Here is a 15,036-nt window from a genome sequence, read left to right on the forward strand (position 1 = left end):
ATTTCAAGTGTGTCTTACAGGCTATATTTCAATTTTACGAAGAGAGCGATGGCTAATACTTTATTCCACAAGGCATATCGGTGATATTTTACGACCGGAACAAAACAGGAAAAGGAGTAGCCACGTGACGTAAGACTGTTTTGCTAAAGTTTAGCCAGCAGGCTAGCTTCGTCTTGTTGACTTATGTTATTGAGTTATCGTTGTTTGAGCTAGCCTCCGATCTATTTCTCTTAGTATCTGAGACAAATGGGAAACTGAAACTTTTAAAAAGGAGCCATGAACGGCAGCACTACGCCACTCTTAGACAAAGAGGAGCATGTTTTGAAGCTCGGAGAGAGCTTCGAAAAGAGGCCAAAATCTTCCTTTCATACAATTAGATGTGAGTGTCAAAGGAGTATCAGGCGGTGCACGACATTTGCATTCTACTCGTCGAAAGAGGAAGAGAACCAATTAAAATGGAGAACCAGTGTGGCGTACATTGTTTTACTTGGGACAGTTATCGCTCCTCTTGCACAACCTCGGATAGTCATTTAAGTGAATTAGCTTCGGATGTTTGAGCCACTTTTTAACTTTGTATCTTTACCAGAAGGCAACGTTAATTTACCAGACTACCAAGTTTATTTTTGCTGTCAGTTGTTTTGTTAGTTTTGACATTTCAAAAATTCAAAATTGGGAGAACGGAAAATGCAACTTTGATCTTAATGGAATGATATTTGATGACGTTAAATTGCTCGCATTTTGTGTAATCGTTGCTTTTAGCTCCGGCACTTAAAAACTGGTACAGTTGCCATACGACCTTATTCAAAGCAAAGTTTCCAATGTCCCTTCTCTACAGATGACTTTAAACCTGCGTCTATCGACACGAGCTGTGAGGGAGAGCTGCAAGTTGGAAAAGGGGATGAAGTCACGATAACATTACCTCACATTCCAGTAAGATTATTCTTTTGTAAACTAGCGAAAGTCTTCTGTTAGCACCATGGTCCTCTCTATCTAAAATAATGCACAGGACAGGAAACGAAACTTTCCTTTACCAACCACCATAGTTGACAAGATACCTAAACTCATCAGCTGCATTCTCTCTTTTACCTGACAAGTATGGCTTTACAGCAGAGGAGGATCTCTGCAGAATGATCGCTAACCAGCACTGGACTTAACAGGATGTGTTGATCATTTATAGTTGGTTAACTTTCTCAATCACACACTTGTCTATCTTTTATTTGTCCTTTTTACCCCAAAATGGCACGTTATCATTGGTTACATTCCCTCTTGAAACTAGTTGAATGACATGGCATCAATCAGTAAATAGTTTATGTTAATGAACTAGTTTTAAGAAAACTGCAAGCAGGATGCGTTGGACATTTTAGATGTCAGGGTTGGCAGTAGAGAAAACCTGGACTGCGGGAGGTCCTCAGTTCAGTTTCTGTAATAGTTAATGTTAACATTGTATCCACTGATAATGAAGAAATCTTCTGTAGCAGTGCTGCTGAGCAACTCACCTACTCACTCTTTTGAAAGGGACGTCAGATAAATGTTAATTTTGGAAAGATTAACAATGGCACATGGAGAACTTAGTAGAGTTGGTATGACATTAAATAGATCAGAATTAAATATTGAAAATTCAGTGTAATTTCATTCCCATATAATTCTTGATTTTTATATACAAGGAATCCTTAACTTCTATTACAGCATATTTTACATTTTATAATTTTATCATGTATAAGTCTTATGTGAGCAACTTGCCAATTCAAATTTCTGGTATATGAAGATTTGTCAAATAAACCTGATTCAGATTTTTAATGTACTGACAAAACAGAACCAACATGTCCCCCTAGAGTATAAATGTGACACATCAACAATGATGCACACAGTGCCTTGCAAAAGTATTTAACCCCCTTGACAGTCATCACTAATTTCCGGATTATAAAAGATACTCACACATCTGTTCCTGAACAATATTATTTTTGTGAACCCATTAGCTCTAACAGCATGTTCCCAAAGGCAAAATAAGTTATGTTTTGCTGGCTTTTTATAAGTAAATTAAAAACTAAAATATAGTGCTTGCACAAATATTCAACCCCTTGTGCTCTGAACGCTCCAAGTTTACACAAATAAGAAATGATCCCTGAAACAAACTCAGGTAAACACAATTGGACATAATTAGTGTGCACCACAAGTAACGGTCTCATTTATGGGTATAAAAAGCACTCTGTGTAAAGTTCATTAGCCGGGCATGAACTCCATCAGAAAATGAAGACAAAGGAGCATAATACTGAAGTAAGAGACAAAGTGATTAAAATGCAGAAGGTGGGAAAGGGATACCAAACAATATCCAAGTGTTTGGATGTCCCACAGAACACTGTTGGATTCATTGTCAGAAAGTGGAAAGTGTATCACACCACCGACGCTTTGTAAGACAGGCCATCCCTAAAGCTAAGTGTCCAAGCAAGACATGGGCTGGTGAGGAAATCCACAGACGATCCTGCAATCACTTTGAAGGAGCTCCAGAGCAGTGTCTTAAACTGGAGTAAATGTGCATAAGTCAACCATATCATGGGCTCTCCATAAATCTGGCCTATATGGGAGGGTGGCAAGAAAGAAGCAATTGCTCGGAACTATGCATACAAAAGCACGCTTGGAGTTTGTTACCAAGCATGAGAGAGTCCCAGTTAGGATGCGGGTAAAGGTTTTGTGGTCAGATGAGACGAAAGTTGAGCTTTTTGGCCAAAACTCAAAGTGTTATGTGTGGCGCAAACCTAGCACTACTCATGCCCTAAAAAACACCCTCCCTACAATGAAGCATGGTGGCGGTAGCATAATGCTATGGGGTTGCTTTTCATCTGCAGGCACTGCAAACCTTGTTCAAATTGAGGGAAGAATGGATGGAGCTAAATGCAGGGAAATATTGGAGGAAAATCTGTTGCAGTCTGCCATAAACCTGAATCTTGGGAGACGGTTCACCTTCCAGTAGGACAATAATCCCACGCACAAGGCTAAATCAACAACGGCATGGCTCAGCAACAAAAAGGTGAATGTTTTGGAGTGGCCAAGCCAAGGTCTGGACCTCAACTCCATTGAAAATCTGTGGCACAGACTGAAAATCGCAGTCCAGAGGCACCATCCCACCAACCTGCAAGACCTGTACAAATTCTGCCAAGAAGAATCAGCAAAAATTAATCCAGAAGAATGTGCAAAGCTTGTACATACTTACCCCAAGAGAATCGTGGCTGTTATTGCAGCAAAAGGGTATTCTACAAAGTATTGATATGTGGGGGTTGAATGCAAGCACTATATTTTAGTTTTTAATTTATTTTTAAAAAAAAGTCAGCGAAACATAAGTTATTTTGGCTTTGGGAACATGTTGTTAGAGCTTGTGGGTTCACAAAAACAATATTGTTCAGGAACAGATGTGTGAGTGTCTTTTATAATCTAGAAATTAGTGATGACTGTCAAGGGGGTTGAATATTTTTGCAAGGCACTGTATTTAGACCTGGAGGGTGAATCCCATTTAAGTACTTATTAAACCTGTTGTCCTCTCAGGGTTCCACACCTCCCATGACAGTATTCAAAGGGAACAAGCGGCCGTACCAAAAAGACTGTGTGCTCATCATCAACCACGACACGGGCGAGTTTGTCCTAGAGAAACTAAGCAGCAGCATCCAGGTCAAGAAAACCAGGTGAGAGGACAAAGGTCATCAACCAGGCAACTTTGAAAGTTTTCACAAGTTGAAATATTTTTCCTCTGGATTTCCTTCGGGTGCTCTTATTTCCTCCCACAGTCCAAAGACATGTAGGTCTAAATTGTCCCTAGATTGTCTAAATTGTCGCTAGGTGTGTGTGTGTGTGTGTGTGTGTGTGTGTGTGATGGCCTGGCGGTATGTACGGGGTGTCTCCCCGCCTGCCGTTCAATGACTGCTGGGATAGGCTCCAGCATCTCCGCGACCCTGAGAGCAGGATACATGGTTTCGATAATGGATGGATGGATGGAATGAAACATTTTTGGAGATTTGTCATCTAAAAAAAAAGGTCATAAAATCATTTTGGCTAAGGATGTCCTGTTGTTTAAACCAGATGGGAGCCAAGGCTCACCAACCAAGGCTCAGGCCTCATTAATCAATCAATCAATCAAGTTGCATTTTATATACAGCATCATGGATTGCATATCCTCCCTTTTCGCAATATAATTAAATTCTCTTTATATGCATGAATGTTAGATAAGCTGGATTGAAGAAGTTTATTCTAAACATGGAGTTTAAGCATTCACTTTTCAAAATGTGAACAACCCAGGCTTTAATGGGGTCATTATTTTGACAGTTGTGGATGAAGTGCCCATTTATCTGTACATGGTGTTGTTTCTTTTTAAGTGGGCTATATATTGATATAGAATAATTTGATCCTCTGTTCCTCCACGAGGAGAAATCTGATAATGGGTTAATAAGTGGGGTGTCTGTTCAAATTGGGATATTTCTCTTTTTCAAGAAAAGATTGATTGTGTGCCTACATTGTCCCTCTGTACTTTTCAGGGCGGAGGGGAGCAGTAAAATCCAGGCCCGGATCGAGCAGCAGTCGGTACGGTCCACCCAACCTACCTCCCAGTTCCGAGCCCCCACCAAGCCTGGTGCGGGTATCAAGACCTCCCCCTCCCCATCCAAAGATAACCCTTCTCCAGAACCCCAGCTTGATGACATCAAGAGAGGTGAGGAGGCCCCACCTCAGTCCCAGCCCATGTCATAATATTAATAGTAAAAAACGCAAATAGATCCTCAAAGTAACATACATTTTCCACCCAAATAAGGGATTGGGGTTTCTTTGCCTTACCAGACTAATTGGAAAATGAATAGGGGTATACAGTATTGCCTCAAGCTATGTCCAACAGCAACACTGACAATTTTTCTGAAACCATTTAGATTCAGTTTGGGCTTTCGTATCTGTTAAGGTGGGTATGAACCAACTTTGAAACTGCAGTGAGAAAAATGTAAATTATCGTTAGCATTAACTAGCTTAGCATCTCAACATTTGACTCTGATGTGACCTGCTCTGAGCTTTCTAGCTGAGAGACAGCAGCTGTGGTTGTAGAGAAATGTTGGCTTTGTGACACACATCTGCACTTAGTTAGCAAATATTTTAAACTGGATTACGTTTATGAAACATACAATAATTTCCTATAGTTTCTAATTTCCTTGTTTTACTTGTTTGAAAAATGAAATGATTTGGAAATGGGAACTAGAAATCCTATTCATTTTCGCCACTGTCAAAAAAATGTTGGAGCTGGAAGTTATCCGGAAGCCCTGAAATGACGGTTCTTCGATTGTCTATAGGCTTGCCCTGGTGGGCTGTTTTTTCCAGGTTAGATCAAGACTGGTGCTGTTAGCGCAACACTGTCAAAACCCATATTCTATTTTTACGAAATATTTTATTACTGCGGCAGTGCAAACATAAGGCAACAAGGGAAATTAATGACCATGCAACAACACTCCAAACGTGATAATCGCTAATGAGTCAGAGTTGGTGTCATTGTCCTGTAACGTGTTGTTGCATCCCTCTATTTCAGTGTAACAGTGGGTTAACTAAAGTCTCACGGAGAGGTGTTTCCAACTTTCAAGTAATTCTGCTACAGGATGGGCATTAACATCCTCTAGTGGTCAAAGGTGGTATTTCATGTTACCAACTATTCTCTCAAGAGGCATCGCTCCATTGAATCTAATGAAGGTTGTATCTTTCTGCATTCAAGGCCCCTTTCATGAGTTGCCAAAACCTCTAATTAAACACTGATTATGTTTTTAACTATAGGGGGATCACACAAGGTATAGGGTATCATATAGAAATTGCTGTTATGTTATCGTTTGTTTTTTTCTGCTTCATAATTGTTGTTATGCACCCCTGTGCTGCCATAGTTTTGTAATTTCATTAGTATTTAAGTGGATGGATTATTCGATTGATGGATACAAGGTCAAAATGTAATTTTGCTGGAATTCTTCCAGCCATTCCTTTAATCCCTGACTGATTCTGTACTGCCCCTGCTGGTCACAGAGCTGCGTGCGGAGGTGGAGGTGATAGAGCAGATGAGCAGCAGTGGGAGCAGTAGTTCCTCAGACTCTGGCAGTGGAGATGACAGCTCCAGCAGTGATGGCGAGCATGACGCCCCCCTGACTCACGGGCAGACCTCCCCCAGCCGCCACTCCTCAGCCAATGGGGGGGCGGACAGACAGCATGGCAGCAGCCAGCTCATGAGCACACTCAGTGAGTTCTCTAATCACTTTAGAGAAAATATGTACCGCAAATAATATTCCTGGGAAATCGGCACAGACCTGAACTTATTGCATTGGCAAGAACAGGCTAAATGTTTTAACCTACAGTGGGGATTTTCTCTTGGCTGTGTTTTTCTTTTCTTTTTTTAAAAATCTATTTGTTGGGTTTTGCAATTTGTTTAATATGACACAAACAAACAATCAATCATATGCATCCCCTCCCTCTTTCCCTCCCTCCCATCCCCAGAGCAGAGATAAACAGGAAGAAAAGAAGGGGGGGTGTTGGCATTAAAAGACCATCGAGTACAGAATAGGTTGTGGGAAAGGTCAGAATACAGAAGCAAAGCCAGCAGCAATACACGGAATCCATATATATGTTGCAGGTAGCACAGGTAACATAATCAGATGAAAGACAAAATTAGCATTGTGTGAAGATGATGTCTAGCATCATGTGTAAACCCCCAAATCATGCCATTACAGTAACAATAAGGTTCCTGCAGTACATGCATGGACCCCTAAAGAAAAAGGAGGTTGAAACAGTGGACCATCCAATCACAGCTTTGATACAAGGAGGCAGCATAGTTGAGAGGACACAGAATTGTAAACAGCAGTGGTGACAGTAGTGAATGGTTAACTTTGTTGTGTTGAAGCAGCATCATAGGAGTCACGTGATGCATAGACAGTGCGCAGTGTGCCAGCATGTCAGCTTTTGTGACAAAATCACTTCACGATGTAAGATTTGTTACTTTGTCCCTGCTGCCCATATTTTTTTTTTTTTTTTGGTGAGACATGGACCGATTTTAGCTATTGTGTTTTTGCATCTTCTGAATTATGGCTAAATAGTTTCATTCCGAAATGCAAAATCTCCACTTTGATTTAAGGAAATATATATTCTGCAAGAAACTGATTTATTTCCAACAGACTGACTGTCAATATGTTAAATCCAAAGACGATCCTTCCCTCAAAAACAACAGTTTCAGAAGCTGAGCTCTCCAAGTGACTTACTGTGTCACAGCAATACAAAACGCTGTCATCTTTCACGCCAACAATCATTTAGCTGTTGTGGGTGTGAATAACCCCTTTTGGAGTTGGTGATAAAAAACCACAACAGGTGGGCTTCTGGGTAGCATAGCGGTTTATTCCGTTGCCTACCAACATGGGGATCGCTGATTTGAATCCCCTGTTACTTCCAGCTTGGTCGGGTGTCCCTACAGACACAATTGGCCGTGTCTGCAGGTGGGAAGCCAGATGTGGGTATGTGTCTTGGTCGCTGCACTAGCGCCTCCTCTGGTCGGTCGAGGCGCCTGTTCAGGGGGGAGGGGAAACTGGGGGGAATAGCGTGATCCTCCCACGTGCTACGTCCCCCTGGTGAAACTCCTCGCTGTCAGGTGAAAAGAAGCAGCTGGTGACTCAACATGAATCGGAGGAGGCATGTGGTAGTCTGCAGCCCTCCCCAGATTGGAAGAAGGGGTGGAGCAGCAAACGGGGCAGCTCAGAGAGCAGGGTCATTGGCCAGGTGAAAAAAAACAAAAACGATCAATGGTTCTTGTTTTCACAGGAAATGACCTGCAGCTCAGCGAGTCGGGCAGCGACAGCGATGATGAGTGACCTTCGACACCTCCCTTCCCTCATGACTCACCACCTCTTCACTCACCTCTCTCTTCTGTCTGCTCGGACCTTTTTTCATTCCATCACCGTTGGTAGCCGACCCTAAGCGTCGCATCTTGGTTTGCCGTAATATTTTCCATTTTAGTATTTCCTTAACGCTGGCCAGCCTGGAGATTTAAGAGTGTACGTTTTATTAGATATAAATATATATATATATATATTTTGTTTTGTATATCAAAACTTGGAGGGGGGGGAAGAAAACAAAAAAATTATATAAGTTTGGGAGAATATATATTAGAGAGCTCATACATATTTTCTGTACTGAGAGTGGCTACTTCTATCAGCTGTGTGTTATATGGTGTTGGTTTTGTTCTGTCTTTATAGGAAATGGAGGAGCTTGTTTTGAAATATCACCTGTAGTTCTTGCCCCTTGTCTCATCTCATATCAGAAAAATCCGAGGGGTGTGTTTTTATTAGCTCATTGTAGATTTTAAAATAGTAGCGCTTCGTAGATGGCCCACACAGTTCCCCTCAAAAGGCCCCATGAAAATGAACTACGTGGAAAACAAAACCGCGTTGGGAGGCTTTTGACCAAGTCTGAGTCAGCATGTCAGTGGGCTCATTGCTTCAAATGTGTGTTGTGATGGAATTTCAGCCCGAACATCAACTAATATTTCACTGTATTCATCTATTCCTCAATCCCAAACTCATTTTACATTGTTCATTCTATTAATTTGATATTTATCGCGAAGTAAATCTCAGAGGACCGTGGAAAACAATACTGAACAGTTAGTGAAACGAGATTAGGGGGGATTTTACGCTTAGTTTTAAATAACACTGCCTTTTGCTAATTGGGGGGAAAAAAGAGTCATGGTCGGTCATCGCCATGTCAAGCTTCTTTGAATTTTCATTTGCGTATTTACTGACATTTGATTCAGGAGCGTGAAGTGTGGTAGAATTATATCAACCATCATAGACAATTAAGTTCCATGATGTCACACATTTGTGTCCTCTGATCCCGAACGCTCATATTACAAAACTTATAAAACAGGAAGAAAAAAAATCTTCCAGCATCCATTCATTATCCAAGCCACTTAGCCTGAGCAGGGTCTTGGGGATGCTGGAGCCTATCCCAGCAGCCATTGGGCGGCAGGCGGGGAGACACCCTGGACAGGCCGCCAGTCCATCACAGGGCCAACACACGCACACACATTAATACCTAGGGACAATTTAGTATGACCATTCACCTGACATAAGAAAGGACAGGATGGTCAGTTGGTTTGTGAAGTCATATCCCCCAAATACAGGACATGGGTTCAAGTCCATATTTGCTGTGTCTGCCGAAGTTTGGGTTTAAAATGCTTTGTGGATTAATAAAGCATATCAACGAGTCTGCTTTCGCAGACAAATAACCTAAAACGCCCATTTTATAGAATCAGTAAGCATCGCTATTGGTTTTTATTTATTGTAAGCATTCCTCAGTCATTATTTCTCCTCTGGTGGAAAATTAAATGTCGGGAAAGTACTTAAATTGTCATCATGTTGGAATGACACATGTACCCATGTACATGTGTCATTCCAACATACGGGGTAAATCCAGGAGGAAGCTCTGATTTTTTTTTTTTAGTTTGTTCTACCTGTTGTGAGTTTCCCCCCCAGTACAGCAGTCACTAATGTTCAGCAATATCAGTCAGTATAAGCTGATTATTATTACGAGCCAAACACTAACTAACCAGTGTCCACGTACCCTAAAAGTGTTTCCTGGCATAATTTGAAATATTGAACATTTAAAAAGTGATAGCTTGCTAGAAAGTAACTCACTCGAATGTTAACTCAATTTTTTAGATACTAGTACTGACAATTGAGAATGTAATCATATTTAAAAGTGGAATATTAGTGAAGAACATTAATATATTTTATTTTAAATCGATGCAATCATCAATGATTAATTTTGATCTTGGGATTTATCGCTATTCTCACACCGTTAAGAGTTAACATTTGACCAAAGACTCGTATTGACAGGACTCTGGCGTTGTCCTAAGTGATAAATATCAGGGCTGGGTTTCCAAAAATCTCATCCTCAGTCCAAAGTCCCCTTTAATGCATTCAATTCGATAAAATGACATTAAATATCCCCCATGGGTAACGTGGATTGAAGGCAAACCTCCCCCGAGGCTGAACAGTCCCCCTCGATATCATCCCACACCCATTCTTAATAACTAAAAAGTCCATTTGTAGCAGAAACCGTGCAAGCTAGCTGAAAGTGTCGTCAAGGGGGTTTAAAATTGGTATTATATGAATGAAAATGTGACACCGGTCCCCTCCATTCTGCTATTGGGGGAAATTTCTAGAGAAAAAGTTAAATATCTCTAAGTATACAGAACCTGTCAAATTCTGCTGTCCAAGGCCCACCTGACACCACCTTTTGTGAAAATCCATCCACTTGAGATGTCGCACTGACAAACAGGGTCAAAACACAACTCCCTCAGCAGAGGTCATAATGGGTTATTCTCGTATTGCGTCACATATCACGTGACGGCAACGCATCGTCCATGTTGGAGGACAACGGCTCCAGTCCATAGGACGCTGTGTTGCCCTCATTGCGCGATGCTAAACGTCTTCTAAACAGTCAGAGTGGACAGGGTTTGTTTCAAGGTTTGATTCATACAGAATAGCCATCACGGTTCGATATTTTACAATGGTTAATTTCTGCGCTGTTTTGGGTTGTTCCAATCGAGCTGACAGAGACTGGAACAAGTCCTACCTTCACTTTCCAAAGATAATCAGCCATCAAGGAGAAGAAACTCGGAAGGTTGTCAGAGGAAAGAAGAAGAAAATGGATCTGGAGGATAAGTCGGGAAGATCTTACAGATGAAAAAATTAGTATCATGCAGAAGTTAAGATACCTGCTTTTACCAAAGGGAAAAGGCAGCTTGGTCATTTAGAAATTGAGGCAACAAGAAAAATTGCATCTGCGCAGCCACGTGGAGCGTGTTATTGGCCTAGTACGGAGAACTTTTACAATTTTACAAGGAGTTTTAGCAACAGAGCACTTAAGGAATAAGGATAGTGCTGGTGTGACAACAGTGGATAAAATTGCCTTGGTTTCTTGTGCGTTGACAAATGTGTGTGACTCAGTAGTTCCTTCAGATTGATACAACTTTCAAGTTATATATTATTCATTGTATAAAACTTATAATATACTTTTAGAGAAACAAAAGCATTTAAAAATAGATATTTCAATTTTATTAGACATTTTTCAATTGTGTGTCAATCATCAGCAATTACATGGTTTGAATATAATTTGTACAAGAGGGAGAGAAACTGCTTTTGTTTGGTAAATGTGTTAAGCTATTGGTCTAACATAGCGATAAATGCGAGTTTTGCCATATATGGTATGGCTCCTTGGTTTTTCCATCTATAGCTTGTACATCATTATTGGTCGAAGCCATCGCGGAATTGCATGAGATTGGCCAAACAGCCGAAAATCCTCAAATCGAATCTGATCCTTTTCGCCATTAGACCAGAACTTCGTAAACATTTATTTTGCGAACTGTTTTTCGAAGATCACAACTGCTTTGTTTTATTTCCATACGTTTGTCCGATTTTCGCTTCAAATTTCATCTTGTAAACACAGATCGACAATGAGAACGTCAGTGTAAACAGTGGTTGCTAAGGGCAACTGGACTTGGTTATATATCCGTGAAGACGTTTCGCCTCTCATCCAGCAGACTAAAAAGCTTCGCCTCCAAGAACAGTCGATCACTAACGGCTCCAACGACTCATGGCCACTGAATGCAGCACTAACGAAGTCGAAACTAACACCTCCAACGACTGTCGTTGCTAAACATCGGAACACAAAGGAGCCATGGACATCAATATCTGATAACGACTGTCGTTGCTAAACATCGGAACACAAAAGAGCCATTGACATCTTTAGCTCTGATAACGACTCCAAAGAGGCTAAATATCTGAGTTTCATCACCAGCCAGTCAGACTAGCTTGGTCTAGTCAGAAAGGCACGAACTGATAAAGCCTCTTGGATAAGAGGCGAAACGTCCTCACGGATATATAACCAAGTCCTGTTGCACTTGATTCAACTCCTTTGGATAACCATGACCTGGATGAATGAGAACATTCACAGACCGTGGTTGCTAAGGGCTAGCTGTCCTCCAACATGGCGGAGCTGTTCGTTGTCAATTAAAAAGTCACGTGATCGAGAATAACCCATGGATATTTTTAGAACAGGATAAACGGTGAATATCAAAGGCAACACAATCAACCACAACACAAACCATAATTAATGGCAACTGAACAGAGATAAATTACTATGTGTTCCTCAGGTAGGGCAAATACCACCAATGCCTGTGGTTTTGTATCTGGCAAGGTAGTCAACTCAAGCCATTGGATAGCTGTATAGAGATGGGTAATACAGGTGTATGGAGGTCTTGTGTATACAGAAGCTGATTGGCTGGCGAAGTAGTGATAGTGGACAGGAATTTTGACGTTTTAGCCTCTAAGACAGGTGGACAAAGAATTTCCTTGGACGAGTATTTTATCTGGTGTCACCTCTAGTCCACTTCTGTTCTCATAAAATTCACTGGATTTGGTGCTTTAGTTGTACTTTACTCTATTAACTGTGTTTTATCATTAGCGATACGTTTGTGTGTAATGTGTTACTTCAGCTTTGAAGTATATTAAAGTGTGCAAATGTATTTAAATAATAGGTCTTTTCCATTTATTTATTATTAATAGTGCATGTTATCACTAAAACCAGAAATGTCAAAGCTAAATTTCCATATTCAAGTCATTTGCTAATCCATAAATATCCACATTGTGAACACTTTAATTATTCATTTTGGGGGAAATGATGGGGCACATTGCTTTTTAGATCGTTACTATTGTAGTGACATGAAGAAGAAGGTAGAAAAGGGCGAGTCTGAAGAGGGAGTGAAGATTCTGTGGCTTACAAAGCAGATTTGGCATTTCTCCAGAGGAAAGCAGAAAGTTGCGTGCTATTCTCCAGAACAGCCGTTCCATCTTGACAAAGGCTGATGAGGCAAAACATTGATGCAATAAAACAGAATTTGGAGCAGTGTGCACAAGAGCTTTTTTTTTTCTCTGTCTTTTATCTATTGATTCACCAATTGATTCTGCACCTCAGCAGATTCAGTGTGCATTGATTTTCCCATTATAGAGAGAAGACCTTTACCACTAACAGCAAGAAGGTCCTGGGTTCAAACCCCGGGGTTGTCCAACCTTGGGGGTCATCCCAGGTCGTCCTCTGTGTGGAGTTTGCATGCCCCGTGTCTGCGGTGGGTTTCCTCTGGGTGCTCCGGTTTCCCCCACCATCAAAAAGACATGCATGTTAGGGTTAATACTCCTGTCTGTGCCCCTGACCGAGGCATGGCAAGATGAACTGGAGTTGGTCCCTGGGTGCTGTACGGCGGCTGCCCATTGCTCCTAGCTATACACCTAGGATGGGTTAAATGCAGAGCATGATTTCCCCACAGGGATTAATAAAATATCTTAAAAAAAACCCCAACAAAACAACAACAAAAAAAACTAAAATATCCACAGCTAAAACTCAGATTCAACCATGTTTTATTGTTTGGCGGGGGGAAAGGTGCTAACACAGCAGCACTGGCGACTATTTCCTTTAGAAAGGACCTCGGGTATTTGGACTGCACAAACACCACTACAGTTACCATTGAAGCTTTAACAAAACAATTAAAACTATGCTACTCTCCAAAGTTTGGACTGGGCCTTCATCTGCTTCATAGTTAAACACATTCACACTCACTAGCTGTTCAGTACAAAGTTTTCTACTGATGACCACTGAACAGCTCAACTGGGGGCTAGGTGCCTTGCTCGAGGGCACTACTGGTTGCTTGAGTGGAAGGGGAGGAGGAAGCAACACTGAATTTGATTCCCCAGCTGTTCTGGGGATTCTAACCAGCAACTTTATGTTAATATCTCATTTAGCTTTAGTCTGAATTGACCCCAGTGCTGTGGGGTTTCAGGAGTGAAGACAGCAGACCAAAATGGAATTTGATAAAAGATTATATTGCTGGTCATAAATAATTACTTTGAGTCAAGTGAACTGTACGCCTGGAGAAACGGCTTCAGTTCGATAATAGCCCGAGAAGCTGTACATGGAACATAATACAATACAGTACTTTTCCCTGCAATGGTGCAACATCAGAGTCGCATTTCTCTTCAAACAGTAACACAAAAGTACACAACAAATACATAAATAGCTTTTTTTCCCTTTAAATCATTTATAACACAAATTATATTTGATTCTTCTGGCTCTTGCTACAACATATTTGACCGATATATAAATTAACAGTATCAAGAACAAATAATAATAATTATAACAATAATAATACAAAAGCTGTCCAAGTTTCTTATAAATCTGGTTTGGTTACAGTATGAAATGACCCTAAGCAAGAAAGATCATGGAGGCAGTTCGCCATGACACGCCACAGACCTTCGCCCTCATGTTTGCACTTTGGACTGGCCCATTCCTGGTGCACATGCTCAGTTTATCACGTCAGAGTCTATATTGTAACTTGGGGAGATTTTGACACCAAACCGGTTCAAATAAAAGTCCTCTCGTCCCAATTCCTTTCCTGAGGGTCAATGACAGCGTGCTCATACCTCCCCCTGAATGGGGGCTCAAAGTGACCTGGCCACAAAGTCTTCAAAGCGGCCCTTTCAAGTTTCCTCCTGCAGATGACTTTTATCCCTTCAAGACTCAACAAAAATACCCCATGGTGGTGAACGGTGTTGCAGGCAATGGCAGATTCAGCACCATCCTATGCCTGGGCATGCTTCCACAAGGTGCCAACAGCCACTGCCTCGTGAGAGGGGATGTTGAGAGTGAAGGTGGCAAGTCTCCTTTCGAACCATCACAGCAGACTGTTTCTACGAGTCACCTCTTTTGCAACAACGCACTTCCTCAGATTTGTATGAGACCTGAGAACCCTGATGCCTTGAAACTGTCATTTTCATAGTAGTTTAAGTGACCTCTGTTTAATACAAGACTCTTCAACTCTGCTCTCGAATTTGACCCCCCCCCCCCGTATTCTGAACACTGGGAATATACCTATAGTCCCATAACACGCCCCCCATCCACCCACCTACCCACCCACTCATCTCCCCCCCAGGGTCACAGGGG

At 41.4% G+C, this 15,036-nt stretch overlaps 1 protein-coding gene across 2 annotated transcripts; it reads left to right on the top strand.

Annotated features, from left to right (window-relative positions):
* Positions 1 to 139: 139 nt before the first annotated feature.
* Positions 140 to 9,615, top strand: eaf1 (ELL associated factor 1). 2 transcript variants are annotated; one of them, XM_056285752.1, is made up of 6 exons: positions 140 to 379; positions 836 to 930; positions 3,538 to 3,674; positions 4,521 to 4,693; positions 6,028 to 6,237; positions 8,238 to 9,615. In XM_056285752.1, the coding sequence occupies exons 1-6, from the start codon at positions 277 to 279 to the stop codon at positions 8,345 to 8,347; spliced, it is 828 nt and encodes a 275-aa protein (XP_056141727.1). In that variant the 5' UTR covers positions 140 to 276; the 3' UTR covers positions 8,348 to 9,615. The 2 variants fall into 2 exon arrangements, with proteins under 2 accessions (XP_056141727.1, XP_056141728.1); XM_056285753.1 differs by having other exon boundaries at positions 7,804 to 8,366.
* The last annotated feature ends 5,421 nt before the right edge of the window (positions 9,616 to 15,036 follow it).

The sequence above is a fragment of the Lampris incognitus genome, chromosome 9 (assembly GCF_029633865.1).
Source record: "Lampris incognitus isolate fLamInc1 chromosome 9, fLamInc1.hap2, whole genome shotgun sequence".
Classification (NCBI taxonomy): Eukaryota; Metazoa; Chordata; class Actinopteri; order Lampriformes; family Lampridae; genus Lampris; species Lampris incognitus.

Bases quoted from the DNA above. Each gene is read 5' to 3' on its own strand.
- eaf1 (XM_056285752.1), top strand. From the start codon at position 277: ATGAACGGCAGCACTACGCCACTCTTAGACAAAGAGGAGCATGTTTTG. The intron at 931-3,537 runs GTAAGATTATTC...TTGTCCTCTCAG, and splicing joins TAACATTACCTCACATTCCA to GGTTCCACACCTCCCATGAC. The intron at 4,694-6,027 runs GTGAGGAGGCCC...TGCTGGTCACAG, and splicing joins GCTTGATGACATCAAGAGAG to AGCTGCGTGCGGAGGTGGAG.